Source organism: Lissotriton vulgaris, chromosome 7 (assembly GCF_964263255.1).
Source record: "Lissotriton vulgaris chromosome 7, aLisVul1.2, whole genome shotgun sequence".
Taxonomy (NCBI): Eukaryota; Metazoa; Chordata; class Amphibia; order Caudata; family Salamandridae; genus Lissotriton; species Lissotriton vulgaris.
The window spans coordinates 238,976,118-238,991,731 of record NC_141695.1 but is presented as its reverse complement, the minus strand read 5'-3'; the positions used below and the strand labels follow the sequence as shown (position 1 = coordinate 238,991,731).

At 52.2% G+C, this 15,614-nt stretch overlaps 1 protein-coding gene across 1 annotated transcript in view; it reads left to right on the top strand.

Annotated features, from left to right (window-relative positions):
* Positions 1-15,614, top strand: part of LOC147701283 (FXYD domain-containing ion transport regulator 3-like) — a 94,333-nt gene that overhangs the window by 43,922 nt on the left and 34,797 nt on the right. Inside the window, exon 3 of the mRNA XM_086930017.1 lies at positions 59-91. Coding sequence (XP_086786143.1) covers positions 59-91 — 33 coding nt within the window. The remainder of the gene's footprint in view (positions 1-58; positions 92-15,614) is intronic.

Here is a 15,614-nt window from a genome sequence, read left to right as displayed (position 1 = left end):
TGTTAATTGTCTGCATGCCATGCACTTACACAATTGTCTCTTCTCTTTTCTCTTGCAGTTCTTCCGGTGTTGAAGGCCAATGACCCTGCTGGTAAGATGCCAGTGTTTTACTGGATTTGCTCTGTTGAACTTTTGCCACAAATTCCTGCTCACTCACTAATGAGTTTGTTATAAAAACAGATTTGACATGAACTTGCCGCACTGTTGAGCTCCATTGACGTTATTGCTGTATAAATGTGGGTATATTAGCTCAGGCAAAATATGATGGGTAGACTATTCGACAGTGCTGCTAAGACGGACCCTGCCGAACACTTAGGACCTCTCAAACAGACGCGAAAGCCAGTCCGCCCGACGTCTGTTATCACTTCAAATTGTGTTCATCGACAAAGTAAACCATGTGAAGCAACCGTAGACCAGGACCTGCGTTTATTCTGAATCTTCTCGTTTGCAAAGCAATGCTTGATCGCTAAAACTGCCCCTCAGAACAATGTCCTGGCGCTGTACCAGAAGTTCAGCATGTCTGATTATATGCTCATACAAGTCTTGTGTTAGTCCCATTTCTTTTGTTTGTAAAATATTTTATTGATTTTCATAACCATAACCAAATATAATCCACTTGTTCCATATTCACAACATAGTATGTGCAGGTACTTGTCTCTTATTATACAGTATATTATCGAACTTTTTCGCTCATGCATGAACATGAACACCTTTTGACCTTTCAACATTCCCAACACAGCGTATATCAGCATTAAAAAAACACCAATATATTAGTTTGAGACACCCATCATGCACTGACATCCGAGGTCGACTCAGCCCCTGGGGGTTCACATATATTTCCTCTAAATGCGTTCCATTTACCCCATATTCTAGACCACTTCTTGAGGCATCCCTTGTGCATGTAAAGTGCTCTTTCCGCCACCATTGCGCTGTCCATTTCCTTTCTCCATTGTCGATTTGTGGGGGACAGTGTTTTGCAATTACGTTTTGCAATTGTCATCACCGCCCAGTCCTGCATCCTCCAGTTCAGATCCGTAGGTTCCCAGATGTTGAGGAGGCACCGTTTTGGCTCTGATGGGACCTCGCCTCCCCCACCCACGAAATTATACTCGTAGCTTTTTCCCAGTAGGGTTCGATCTGTGGACACTGTCATACTATGTGAAAGAATATGCCTGGTAGCTCACATTGTCGCAAGCATAGGGCGATCGGGTGCTCGGCCCAGTTTATGCATCGTAACACGCATGTAATATATGCGATGGAGGATCTTTAGCTGTATTAGTTTGAGTTTGGAGGAGATAGCCACCTCGCTTGGAGATGCTAATGCCTCCTGCCAGTCCGAGCCATCCAGCTCCCCTACGTCAGCCTGCCAGTGGTCCCATAGGGCCGCTGTGGGGTTCCGTTGGTTGTTTATAATTTTACGATCAGTTTGGGAGAAGGCTTTTGTATTCATGTGGTCAGTAGTTAGTCCCATTTCTGATCACTGGCGTCTCACCTGTAATGTTTACCAGCGGGTCTGTAAGCAGATGCTAATAGTATTTTCAGGGAACTGAAGGGTGTGAATAAGAGTAGAGTGTGGTACCAGTGTCTTTCTCGACCTGGTTCGAAGCTGAACATAGTCCTTAATTCTGACCTTCCTGCTGGGTCTGCCATCCTTCAAGCTTCCCAATGAAAGTACACTAGCCACAAAACCAGCCATGTGAGGCCATGGTGCTACCTGGCGAATCTGACTTGCAAAGTAGCTATGAAGACTGTCTTGATGCATCCGTGCGTGTTAGTCCTCTGGGTGTTGAACCTGCCTAGTGACTCACCTCTTTACCGGTGAGCTGCTTTCTGCTTCCTCTTTCCTTCATGCACACCCATCGTAGTCTGACTGGTGCCTGCTGGTTGAGCTAGAACCAGAGCCTTTTGAGGCCTAAAGTTGAATACTTTGCATATGTTAGAAGTATTGCGAGTACTGCCGACCTAATCGTCCCCAGGTTTTGTGTAGAGCAAACAAGTGGGTGGAGAGAAGACCCAAAAAAACGATTGCTCAAGGTTTTGTAAATTGCAACCATAAGATAAAGACTGGTCTCTCGTTGCATGATTTCAACCATATGAGATAAAGTTGTTTTTAATTGAGTTAGCAGTATGAATTTCTATCAAAGGCACTCTCTTCAGAAAAGCAATACTTTAGACTCTGTATTGACCTTGGATTGATTGGTTTTTGCAATTTGTATATTATACCTGGGACTGACCTTATCCTTGCTTTCCGTGGGTTAGGTCTTGACTGCTTGACTCGAGCTATCACCAGGAATTAAGTGAGCCACAGTGTTGCAATGCGACATGACACGAAAAAGAAAGAGTTGCTCAGATGGCTAATGTGAACTCCTCTATATAGCAGAGGACGCTACAATGGTTATCCTATTGGAAGTGATCACTGCTCTTGTGGTCAGACGTCCTAATCAAGGTATCCGGAAACCCTGCCTGGTCTAGACCAATGTTCACTTCCATAATAAGGTGCTCTTTGGCCAGGGCAGAGGGCAGTGTTACCACAGTGGACCGTTAAGGGCTGGGACTCACCAGGAGTAACAGTAATCCTCCAGGTTGATGAGAAACTAAGATTCCTCATCTTTGGATCGTTCTTAATAGTCCTAAACGTTTGAATAACTCCCTGCAGTGTGCTTGGACCCCAGAGTTTTTTTCATAGATTTGTTGTCCATTGAAATGTCACTCAGGGTGTTAGTGCAGCACCTTGTACTCTGGAGAGAAGATAAACACAGATCTGCATTTCTATTTTAGACTCGGGTGATACTCGTTGGTCTTAAACACTGACACCATCCACATCTTCCTCTCATATCTCTCCTATTGTCAACATGACAGCCTTTTCATACGGTCCTATCCAGGGGAGTGGGTAGGTTTTGGATTTTTAGATACTTTACAGCAGAGAGCAGCTCCAAAACCCTATTTGACATTGCAGCGGGAAAGTGCTGCACCCCAGACACTCTAAGCAGCCATGCATTTACTAGAGTTTGAGCTATTGTAAATGACAATGCCTTTTATTTATGTATTGTTTTTAAAACAGATAGCTTAAACTCTCTCAAATGAGTCTTATTGCGTTGCAAAAGCGTTCGGCACACTTGCTTTAATATTTTTTAAAGCGTGACAGCTTGTGTTGGACTTGGCCCTTAGGGCGGGTTCCCCCCTAATCTTTTTGCTTTTATTTGTGACCCTGTGTTAGTGATTTTTGGGTCTCTGCGCACTTTTCCCTGGGTCCCAGAGTGAAAGTGCGTGCGTGTAGTATGGTTGGCCTGCCCTCCCATAGGAATGCATGGGGAATGTCTGTGTCCCTGGTAGTTCCTGATGCGTGAGGTGTGCATTCTCGAGTTTGGTATGTGCGAACTCGTGAGAGTGAATGCTTCGCAATGGTGTGTGTTGCATGAGTGTGTCATATGTAGAAGTGCCACTTCTGGGAGTTGGCATATTAGAGTAAAATGTGTCTGGCGTGTGATTGGCTGGAGCTGGCTGGGATGCCAGGCTCCATGAGTCATGATGGGTCTGCCCCGGTGGTGAGTGGGAGATTAGCATGAGTGATGTGTGGGAGGAGTGTACCTGTGTCCTGGATGGGCTGGGTTTTCCCCTCACAATGCTGGCTCCGCCCCCCTGTGGTGTGACTGATGACCCTAGCCCTGCCAGTGAAAGAAAGGGGTGGTTGGGCCATCAAGGGTACTCCCAAACCAGTTGCGACTGGTTTCTCCCCCACCCTGCACCTCCAAACAAATGATTTAGGTGTATAAAAATGGGGCTGTGTCCCCACAGAAAGTGTTCTCTTCCAGGATCCTGAGGGGGCTGTTGCTGCTGTCGCTGGGCCAGAGGACCGCCACTTGGAGAGTCTCCCTTCCTGGAGACCCAGTGTGCTGGCTCTGGGCCCAGCCTTGCCCCCCTGCCTGCCTACAGGGACTTTGTTGCTGAACTGAGTGCCCTCTAGTGCTTGAGAGCGCTTTTCCTTTGCTTATAGCGCTGGGAGTGCTTTACTTTCCCCTTGTAGCGCTTGGGAGCACTGTGACCCTGTTCCTAGCGCTGAGAGCGCTTTATTGATGCCCCTGGCGCTTGGGAGCGCATGGTCTGCTGGAGGCCGGTGCCCACCCGGCATTTGCCTGTTCATTTGCCGATCGCGCTTCCCCGCCCCGCATTTTGCGTGGGGAAAGCAGGGGCCGCCCTACGTGTTGCAGCCGGTTCGCGGCTGCCCACGCCGCACCTGTGGCTGTTGTTGTTGCCCTTTTTGGGCTGTGCCCCTTTATTTGAATTTGCGAGTGCCCACCTCGCTTCTTAATTTAATTGGAGGCCGGTGCCCACCCTGCATTGGCCCCCGGATTGCCACTTCAAAAAGGAGCTTCCCTCGGGCCGCCGCTCTGCCTACGGCGACCCGGAAGTCCCGCCTCCAGTCTCCCAGGGCCGCGCTGCTATTGACTGCAGCCGCGACCCGGAAGGCAGGCACAAGACGCCTGGACGAGGGCAGGACCGGCGAGTCTCCCTTCTGCTTCCCCCGGTCTGGGGAAGCCTAGGAGCCCCTCGAGAGCGGCCCCAGCAGAGGAGCCAAGCCGCCGCGTGACACCCGGTGAGTCGCAGACAAGAGAGAGGGGCGTCGGGACACATTGTCGGTGTCCGCCCCTCCCCCGTAGCGCGACCTCGCGCTTGTGATTATTTGAAGTCCTGAGAAGGGCTCCGGGGCCATATTCCTTTATCGAGTCCCCCGAGAGGGACTCCACCGCCCTGGCCAGTTGTATTGGAGCCTAGATAGGCTCAAGGGGGCATTTTGATTACTGAGAGCCCACGAGGGGCTCAGGCGCCACCAGTATCGTTAAGAGCCCAGAGAGGCTCAGGGGGACATTTTGTTTCTGCAGAGCCTGTGAGGCTCCCACATCGTGTTCGCCCCACCAGTGTTCAGAGCCTAGAGAGGCTCCCACGTTGGCCCCATCATTTGCACCAGTTGCCCAGCACTTTGTGGGCAACTGCTACGTTTAGGCTTGTGTTCTTGGCTGCCTGCGCAGCCTGCCTGACTTTGGACACAGGGCGTCCTAGCCCTAGAGAGGCCAGTTGGCCTAGGGACAGTCACAGGTGGTGACTTATGTGAGTTGGCGCAATTGTTCATTTTCTTACACCTCTGAATGTATTGTTGATACATCATGTGTTTTCCTTCCTTACACCGCTGAATGGATGTTATGCATCATGTGTTATGTGCTTACACCCCTACAGGTATTGTGATACTTAGGTGGTGGTTGTTCTCCTAGTGCAGGTGGTGCTAGTGAAGTCCTGGTTACCAGTAGATACTGGTTGTGTGCTCTATTTTTATATTTTGTGCTACAGTAATTTTGTATCCTATGATCTAAAAAGTGCTAAGTTCTAAAAGTGCATACCCTGACAGTGGTCCAGGTGGCCCTGTCCCTTGTACATATAATTCCCCTTGTAAATTCTGCCCGTGCCTGTTGTCACATTGTAAAGTGTGTGTTTTATCTAATGTGTTTTGGTGTAATACAAAGGCTATTTTTATATATAACCTAGTGTGGAGTTTCCTTTGTGGTGGGCCTTGGGTGTTGTTGCTGGGGTGCGTGCGCAAATACTTAACTCATATCGCCTCCAAGTTTAGCCTTGCTGCTCGCGCCACGTTACCTAGAGGGTGAGCAGGGGTTATCTTGGCGTGTAACTCCCTTGCCCTGACTTGGGAGTAGTGGTCTCTGACTGACCTTGGCGCAAGCCCTGGCCAGCCAGGGATCCCATTTCTAACAGCTTGCAACAGCTATTTGTGAATAATGGAGCTCAGAGGAGGTAATTAAAGCCTACCGAGTAACAGCATATAACCTCCCGTCCCTCCCTCGCCTTCCTTCAGTACGATTGAGGCCCGTCTCCCACCCAGACCCACCGCCAGCATAAAAACTCTGCCCGCCCCCCCTCCACCTGTTTTTTCTGTCTCCCTAGTGAGACTTACCTTTTCAGCTCCTCCCTGTGGCGGTGCCGGGGAGTCTTCGGTCTGGTTCTCTGCTATGGCGATGCCTTCTGCAGCGTTCTCCTGGCAGTGCCTCCTCTCGTCATCTCCCTCGAGGTGTGGGGGCGGAGCGGTGGCTCTGGACTCCGCGACGTGTCGGGCGGTCCTCCTGCGGCTGGGGCTGCATTTCCAGGTCTGGCTGCCTCCTCCCTGTGTGCTGTCTTCCTGAGGACCAGGTAGGACGGGTTTGTGCCTGTTTTATTTTTTGATTTCTTCCTGCTTGGGCGTTTCTCTTGCCCCGTGGGTAATGTATACCGGCCTTGGTGCTGTGCCTCAGTGAAGTACTTTGGTGGCACTGGTTTTCACTGGATGGCTTACATTCTTGTCCTGCCTCTGCTCCATGTTCCCTTTGGTGGTGGCCTTGTCAGTTGTCTGCCACTGAGTTTGCTCCTTACGGGGTCGCATGGGGTTGGCTGGGGCATGCTGGTGTCCTCTTCCTCTGCTGCTGGGTCTCCGGTCCCCCTGGGGTGCCCTTGTCGCACAGGGCTTTGTGGGGGGTGTTATGCCTTTCTTGTCTCAGGATGGGGCATGACTTGCTTGCAGCTGCCCTGTCCTGTGTTCTGGGGTTTGGTTGATGCCTTCTGCGTCCCCTCCTCAACTGGCTGGTCCTGTGTGCGACTGGTTCCCGTCTGGGTCCTTGGATGTGGATCCTTCTCCCGCCTCTGCTCTGCGTGTGGCTCCGCGGGTCGCTGGACTCCTGTGCTGGTTGGCAGGGTTTTCCTGTTTCCTGCTGGGCGGGGCCTGTGGGTTTCTTTCCTTGCTGTACCCGGCCCTCCCGTTTGGGCTTGCCCTTTGGTCCCGGGGTAGGGTTGGTGCTGTGTGTGGCGTACGTTGCTCGTACTTGTTGTATGCACATTGTGCGTGTGGCTTTGTCCACTGTGGTGCTGCCCTGCTGACAGTTGCTTGTCGGTTGCCTGTACGGCCTGCCGTTGGCGGTCTCTTCTCGGCCCTCCTTATTCCTTCTGCACTGTGTTAGTCCTGATTGGTTTCAGGTTTCTCTGCGTGCTCAGTTTGCACTGGGGCGTTCGCTTCTGGGCTGTGCATCCCTCTCTTCTTCCAGTGGCTTTGCTTCTTGGTGAGGGTCGCCCCTTTCCTCCGGTGCTTGTGCTGTTGGAATCTGTCCTGGCTGCACTGCTTGGTGGGTCTGTTGTTTTGCTTGGCTGCTGCCGTGGCGCTGCCTGGCCTGTTCTCTGCTTCTTCTGTGCCCTCCTTGGTGCGATGTTTCGTGAAGTTCTCGGCGGTTCGTGGTGGCTGGGTGTCGCCGCCTTGTGCCCTCAGCTTGCCTTGCCTTGGTTGGGGCGTCTTGCCTTTCTCACGTTCCTTGCACTGGGGCCTCTCTGTGGTCCCTGCTGTGGATGTCTCCTCTGTCTTTCGGGTGGGCCCGGTTTTGGCTGTTTTTTGGTCACTCTGGCTTGCTGCTTCCTGGTCGGATGTTTGGTTGGTTCTGTGACTGTGGGTGGTCTTATTTGGCGTTTCCTCCTCAGTGGCAGCGGAAGGTTTCTATTGGCGGGGTCCGGTGTACGGTGGTTCTTAGGTGCTGGGTCGGTTTGGTGAGGGTTCCACCAGTTTGGAGAGGGTTTGGCTGCCTCCGGTGCCTGTCTCCGGTACCTGCTGGGTGGCTCTGCTGGACTGGGAGTCCTGTTTGCATGCCATGTGTTCCGTCTGCTGGGTTCCTGTCGGTGGGGCTCTGGGCCGGGGGCTGCTCCATTCTGTTGCTGGGGCTGGGGTGTCTGGGGGCTTTGTGCCCATCCTGGTTCTCCTGGGGGGGTCTGCTCCTGGATTTGGCCCGTTCCCTTGCGGGTGTTGGCTCTTTGGGCTGCCTTTCCACGGGCCCTACCTGGTGGGTTTTGGCATGCCCTGTGTTTTGGGGCCGCTTTTCTCAGCTTCCCAGTCACTGCTTCTTTTCTGCGTTTCCTGCGGCTCTTTGTGGGGTACCCCCGTTTCTGTGTTGTGTCCTTCCCCTTCAGCCTCGGGCCTTCGCCCTGGGTTTTCCCACATGTCCGGACGCTCTTGTTGCTCCTTCATGTTGCAGGGGTTTTCCTTCTTCCTTCTCTGGTCAGCCTCTTGCGGCATGCGACTGAAGTGTCTTTTTGCTCGATCTGTTCAGGAGGTCCTTGGTGGTTCTTCTGGAGTTCGGGTTTTTGATGACCTGGGTAGTTTCTTCTCTGGTCCCCTCTCGGGGCAGGGTGTTTGTCGAGGCTCATTTTTGACTGTGCTCAGTCCCGTTCCCTTGTCTGGCGGGTGCCTGATCTCTCTTCCTTTGTGGGTTTGGGCCTTGTGGCCCCGGGGGATCCTCCAGCATGTCCTTTGGCTGCATGTGCTGGGGCGCCTGGCTTCTGCAGTGTTTCTGGTTTCCTGGTCTTGTTTTATTTTTCTCAGCCTATCCCTCTGACTCCTATTGGGTTGGTCTCCAGGGTCTGTTGTCCCTGCTGCCCTTGTCGGTCGGTCTTCAGGGGGCTCTCCTGGTGGCTCGGCTGCTGTTGCCTTCTGGCTGGGTGTTCCCTGGCTCCTCTGGCTCCTTGTGGTGGCTTCGGTCGCCGGCCTGTTCGGGCTTGGCTGGGTTCGGTTCGGGTTCCTGTTCTGGTTCCTGCTGCTCTCCTGGGGTTCCGCTTGCTGGAGGCTGTTGTGGCGTTTGGGCTTGCCCTGATGCCCTTTCGGGGCTCTCTGCAGGTCTGTGGGTGTTGGCTCAGTCTGGCTTTCCGGTGGAGTTGTCCTCTGCCGCGTCCGGGGTGGGTCCAGGTTCTGGTCCTTGTTCCTTGGTTGACTGCGTCCTGTTTCTGTGGACTCTGGTCTGCGTGCTGGGGCTGCGTCCTGTTTCTGTGGACTCTGGTCTGGGTGCTGGGGCTGTCTGCTCTCTGCCTCAGTGGGTGACCTGTGTGCTGGCAGTTCTGTTATGCTGGGTCCCTCCTTCCTCCTGGGTTTTCTCCCTCCTTCCCGGTGTCTGGCCTGTTAGTGGGTCATTGGGGCCTCCCTGTGGTGTCCTGTTTGCGGCACCGATGTCGGCCTGGGTGGCCCGGTTCTGGTCTCTGGACTGGGGTCCTGGGTCTTTTGGGGGGGGGGCTTGGTGTTTGATGGCCTTTTTTGGCCTGATGTTCTGCTCTGGGTGTTGTTCCCAAGGTGCTGGCCTCCTTTTGGTGTGGAGGTTCCCTCCGGCTGGGGTTGTCAGTGGCCCCTCTGCGGGTGCAGTGGGCGGCTTTCCGGCTTCTTGGTGCTCCTGGCATCCTTGGGTGTTGCATGGGGTCTGTTGCCTGGTTCTTTTTTTCTGGGTATGGTGTGTTTGTTCCCTGCCCTGTCGGGTCCTTCCCTTCGGGGTCTTTGCTGCTGATGTTGGATGTCCTGTCCGGTCCTCCCTTTGGGCCCCTTGGGGGTCTTGGGTTGCAGCTTTTTGCCTTTGGGCCTTGTTTTTTGGTTGCAATCGCCCCTGGGGGGCACTAGGGGGTGTTCTGGGCCCTGTCTTGGGGTTTCTTTGTCTGTTCGCTGTGGTCCGACTCTGGTTATTGGTTTCAGTCGGCAGTCTTGGTGGCTCTTCCTCTTGTGAGAGTTATTCCTCATGTGGGGGTTCGGGCCACAGGGTCTTGTCCTCTTTGCGGGGCCTGGGATGTTGATCTGCTGTGTTTGGGGGCACTGCTTTGTGTTCTTTATCACTCAGTTGTCCGTCTCTGTTTTTTTCTGCTTGCTATGTCCTCAATCGTACTGAAGGAAGGCGAGGGAGGGACGGGAGGTAATGCATCAATTTCTAATGATTAATGCATTACTCCTAGTTCTACTCCCTCGCCTTCCTTCGAGGACCCTCCCTCCCTCCCGGTGTGGTTCAACTGAGTGCTAGCTCGGCTTGTTGATGTACAGGTGGAGGGGGGGGGGGGGGGGGCAGAGTTTTTATGCTGGGGGTGGGTTTGGTTGGTCAGCGGGGGCCTCAATCGTACTGAAGGAAGGCGAGGGAGTAGGAATAGGAGTAATGCCATTGTTAGAAATGGATGCATGTAACAGGAGGTGTCGCCATAGGAGGTTACAAAATGAGACAAGGCGGTACTAGGGAGGGACTAATAAGCCTAATGGCCAAAGTACAGCCACAGTTTACAGTGGACAGTGACCCAAGGCAATTAAAAATATGGGCGGAGTGTGGGCGGAGCTTCAGGTCTCTACGTGAATAAAGCATGCCTCACAGAGCCGCAAAAGTGCTGCACAGGCTCGACCTAAAAATATTGGGCCCCACAGCAAGATCTATAATTCCCAAAAGCAGAACTGAAGTCTGATTCAGTTATAGTAACGGAGACCCAATTGTGCTCCGGAAACGACATCTCTGCCAGACCGACAGAGAAAACTACTGCATCCTACAGGCAGGAAAGTATGTAGTATGGCAGCTACACATTTAATAAATGTCATCGCGAAGTCTCTCCTCTGGAGGCATCAGAGGGAAAAGTGTGAGGGCATGCAAAGCTTTATCAATCATCTGCTGAAGCATTGACAGCAAGATTTTTCGGAAATGCTCCAACCAGATTAAGAGTGCAACAGTTTATTCAGCCGAATTGGCAGCTGAAGTGTACTGTCATGGGCTGACTATCCAAAAATCTTCCTAGCTCTGACTTATCACCTTGTAGTCTTAGTAGACCTTCAAGAATGAATAATGTTCTTCAGAAAATAATTCAAGGCAAAGGAAAAGGTGTATTACCAATGCAGGGTGAAGCTCCTTCCCTGGCATTTTCAACCCTCAACAGCAGCTCCCCCAGACACAGATATTACTGCTAGAGAAGGTTGTTCAAATCCTCATCCACATCTTCCAGAGGAAGGCATTCAATGACCGTCTTAAATCTCAGAAAACCTCCCCTCTCCCTTCCACCTAACCCCCCCCACATTTTCCCAAACTGATGGGGGGGAGAGGGGGGTGGAGACTGGTATCCATCTTTTTATCTCTTAAAGTGGACTTCAATTACAAGAGACTAATGGGTACCCCATCGTGTAGCTGTTAGATACTTTCTATGCTTCAAGGCCATTCCAGCACTGGTTCCTCCAAGCTCGAAGCATCCACTACCCATCCTTATTAAAGAGACGTCGATCATAGTAAAGAAACCTGTGATCTTGTAAGTTCTGTTGCTTCAGGAAGGCTAAGGAGTTTACTCCAGCTATTTCATGGTTCAGAAAGAAGGGCCAAAAGTTTGGAATACAGAACAATATTAGACTTAGAATCCGCAATCCAGTTTATGTAGAGAGAGAAATTCCAGTTGCCCGCTTTGCCTTAGGCCTGCTGCATCTGCAAAACCAGCAATAGATGTGTGCAGTAGATATGCAAGACTATATTTTCACATCCAAGTAACAAAGCCCTACAGATTCTACCTAAAGCCTTTCATGCAATTCAGTCTACAGAGATTTTTTGCGTCATCTTATCGCTCTGCATGAAGGTTTTCAGAATTTCTAAAATAGGTCAAGTGTTAAATAATTGGACATTATCTGATTTGTAGTAAGTGTTTTCTGTGTCCTCCTTTGCATCACATACCAGGTTTGGATCACAGCTGTTTCAGTTCCAGCATTAGCGTGCCCACTGCAGCATGCACTCTGTTCACATACAGACTCTCAAGTGCGATAGTGTGTCTCGGGTGGGAGGTTGATCTAGTTCAGTTCTGGTGCTTGAACTAGAATGAGGTGATGTACGTAATTTGCTTGTAAGATTTTTTTTAAATCTATTTATTGATGCGTTGTCTCTCCATAGGGGCGAGCTGGGATGGATAGTAAATCTTTGTTTGTGTACTACTTAAGTCTGGGGGTAATCATCTTGCTGAAAGCTCTCAGTTCCTTATAAAAACAAGCATTTGCAATGCAATAGGTCTCGCAGCATTAAAGTTTGAGTTACTGGCATTGTAAATGACAATGCTTTGCATACATTTTTTTTGGTGTCCGTGTGTGCATGGCGGTGGTGGTGTCTGTGTGTGCATGGCGGTGGTGGTGTCTGTGTGTGCATGGCGGTGGTGGTGTCTGTGTGTGCATGGCAGTGGTGGTGTCCGTGTGTGCATGGCAGTGGTGGTGTCCGTGTGTGCATGGCAGTGGTGGTGTCAGTGTGTGCATGCCAGTGGTGGTGTCAGTGTGTGCATGCCAGTGGTGGTGTCAGTGTGTGCATGCCAGTGGTGGTGTCTGTGTGCATGGCAGTGGTGGTGTCTGTGTGCATGGCAGTGGTGGTGTCTGTGTGCATGGCAGTGGTGGTGTCTGTGTGCATGGCAGTGGTGGTGTCTGTGTGCATATGGCAGTGGTGGTGTCTGTGTGTGCATGGCAGTGGTGGTGTCTGTGTGTGCATGGCAGTGGTGGTGTCTGTGTGTGCATGCCAGTGGTGGTGTCTGTGTGTGCATGCCAGTGGTGGTGTCTGTGTGTGCATGCCAGTGGTGGTGTCCGTGTGTGCATGCCAGTGGTGGTGTCCGTGTGTGCATGCCAGTGGTGGTGTCAGTGTGTGCATGGCAGTGGTGGTGTCAGTGTGTGCATGGCAGTGGTGGTGCATGCCAGTGGTGGTGTCCGTGTGTGCATGGCAGTAGTGGTGTCCGTGTGTGCATGGCAGTGGTGTTGTCCGTGTGTGCATGGCAGTGGTGTTGTCCGTGTGTGCATGGCAGTGGTGGTGTCTGTGTGTGCATGGCAGTGGTGGTGTCTGTGTGTGCATGGCAGTGGTGGTGTCTGTGTGTGCATGGCAGTGGTGGTGTCTGTGTGTGCATGGCAGTGGTGGTGTCTGTGTGTGCATGCCAGTGGTGGAGTCTGTGTGTGCATGCCAGTGGTGGTGTCTGTGTGTGCATGCCAGTGGTGGTGTCCGTGTGTGCATGCCAGTGGTGGTGTCCGTGTGTGCATGCCAGTGGTGGTGTCAGTGTGTGCATGGCAGTGGTGGTGTCTGTGTGTGCATGGCAGTGGTGGTGTCTGTGTGTGCATGGCAGTGGTGGTGTCTGTGTGTGCATGCCAGTGGTGGTGTCTGTGTGTGCATGCCAGTGGTGGAGTCTGTGTGTGCATGCCAGTGGTGGTGTCTGTGTGTGCATGCCAGTGGTGGTGTCCGTGTGTGCATGCCAGTGGTGGTGTCCGTGTGTGCATGCCAGTGGTGGTGTCAGTGTGTGCATGGCAGTGGTGGTGTCAGTGTGTGCATGGCAGTGGTGGTGCATGCCAGTGGTGGTGCATGCCAGTGGTGGTGCATGCCAGTGGTGGTGCATGCCAGTGGTGGTGTCCGTGTGTGCATGGCAGTAGTGGTGTCCGTGTGTGCATGGCAGTGGTGTTGTCCGTGTGTGCATGGCAGTGGTGGTGTCTGTGTGTGCATGGCAGTGGTGGTGTCTGTGTGTGCATGGCAGTGGTGGTGTCTGTGTGTGCATGGCAGTGGTGGTGTCTGTGTGTGCATGGCAGTGGTGGTGTCTGTGTGTGCATGGCAGTGGTGGTGTCTGTGTGTGCATGCCAGTGGTGGTGTCTGTGTGTGCATGCCAGTGGTGGTGTCCGTGTATGTATGGCAGTGGTGGTGTTCGTGTGTGCATGGCAGTGGTGTTGTCTGTGTGTGCATGCCAGTGGTGGTGTCTGTGTGTGCATGGCAGTGGTGGTGTCGAATGAACTATAGCTGCAGTGGTTTTTAAACAGAGAGGGGCTGCCCCCCCCCCCTTCGAGCCCTGTTAAAGTCTGATGAGAAAAATAAGTGCTAGTTCACATAAATGAGTGTAGGTGGGCACCACCTGCAACCGCCGTGTCAAAGTAAGCCCTGCCTGTAGCACAGATCATCCAGTTGGATCTCACCTCTTCCCCAGTCCTCAGGGCAGCCTTTCACTCCATTTAGAGTGTGTGTGGACATGCCCATTGAAGCCAACTGGGACAGACTGTTCTAAAGAGAGTAGGCATGCTTAGCCATAGTATATATGTGAGCAGGCTGAAGGCATGGTGGAGCCTGTACACGGCAGGATGGGCAACTTTACCAGGAGTGTCTCTGAGCACACTGAACTCACTAGAGACAGACTGCTCTCAGAAGGGTGGGCAGCCTTATTCATTGTCTATGTGAGCAGACCGAAGTCATTGAGACAAGCGGAATTAAGAAGTGTGAGCATCTTCACTGAGAGTGTCTTCGTGCAGTCTTACGTCATGGAAGACAGACTGCTCTCGGAAGGCCGCACAGCTTCACTTGGAGTGTTTCTGACAGACTGCAGTCAGTGGAGACATGCTGCTCTCAAAAGGGTTAGCATGCCACGAGACAGACAGGCCCTCCCTGCGGGATTCTCATCAAAGAGGGACTCTTTGGGGTGGGTTGGATGGGGGAGAGATCCTTTGGGGGAGTATCGTGCAGGCAAGGGGCACACGATGGTTGTAAAGACGCGCAGTGAAAAAATATCGCGCAGCAAAATAATTAAATAAAAAATCCGGTACCCAGTGAGAATATCGCGCAGCTACATAATTAAATAAACAAGCAGAGAGGCAGAAAGAGACATACGAGGCATCCGGACACGGAGACCGAGAGACTGACACAGCGAGACAGACGGTGAGAAAAACAAGGTTTACAATCCCGGGCGGAAGTCAGGCAGGCCGGGGGCGGGACGTGAAGACATGAAAAATCTTTTATGCGCTTTGCAACATCCATGTACGAGAGAGGGTCGTGGCATTTAATATGAGCAGTTGCAATGATCCTGCTACCAGCAAGTTGCCAAACATGCAGCTCATGAACGGCTTCAACTCCTTCAATGTCATGAACAATCCCGGGCGGAAGTCAGACAGGCCGGGGGCGGGACGTGAAGACACACCAGAAGCCCGGGCGGGCTCCCGTGAGGTGAGAGAGCCTCGCACGCACAGAAGGAAGAGACCGCCGCCGCCTGCAACGAGCCCTCGCCTGGAGACGAGTACCGGTGAGTGGGGGCCTTTGCTGAGCTGCGAGGGCGGGGGGCATGTGTGGGGCGGCGGGGGGCTCTGTATGTGTGTGAGCGTGCATGTGTGTAAGTGTCTTGGAGTCTGTGTGTATGCGTGTGTGGTTTAAAAGAGCCCGATGACTGGGGGCGGAGGGGGGAGGGAGGGAGAGGGGGGGGGGGAGTGTGTGTGTGTGTGTGAGCGAGCGAGTGTCTGTCAGTGTGTATGCGCACGCATGTGTGTATGTGTGTATGTGTGGGGATGTGCACGGCATTGCTGCGAATGTGGATGGAGCCGACGTGCACGAGGTCAAATCCACAGGAAAAAGCACGTGGCACCCTCTTGTCCTAATCCCCCCGAAGTTGATAACTATAGTTGTCGAACTGGACTGGAGCATCCTACGGATGCTTACTCCAGCTCGACCTAATGAATTGAAGCAGAGGAATTCTGGGATTTAGCCAGGATCACAGTGCTTTAAAGTGGGGAGCCTGATATTAACTTTAATGTCCTGTGATGTGGTTTTCTTCAACCCCCGACCCACAAGGTAGGGATTTCCGTTTCCTCCCAATTTACTGTTGTCTCACCTTATATGGTCACTTAATACAAAATAACCGGTTTTCTAGGATATCGTGTCTTACTAGTTATCACAATCTGTTTCTTTCAGGAGTTGAGCCGTTTGGCTGTCATGATACTGGGTGTGTGCATTTTGTCATTCAGCATGCTGTTTCTAAGCACGTGTTTAGTACCGAAAAAGTTTTCTACAGCATGC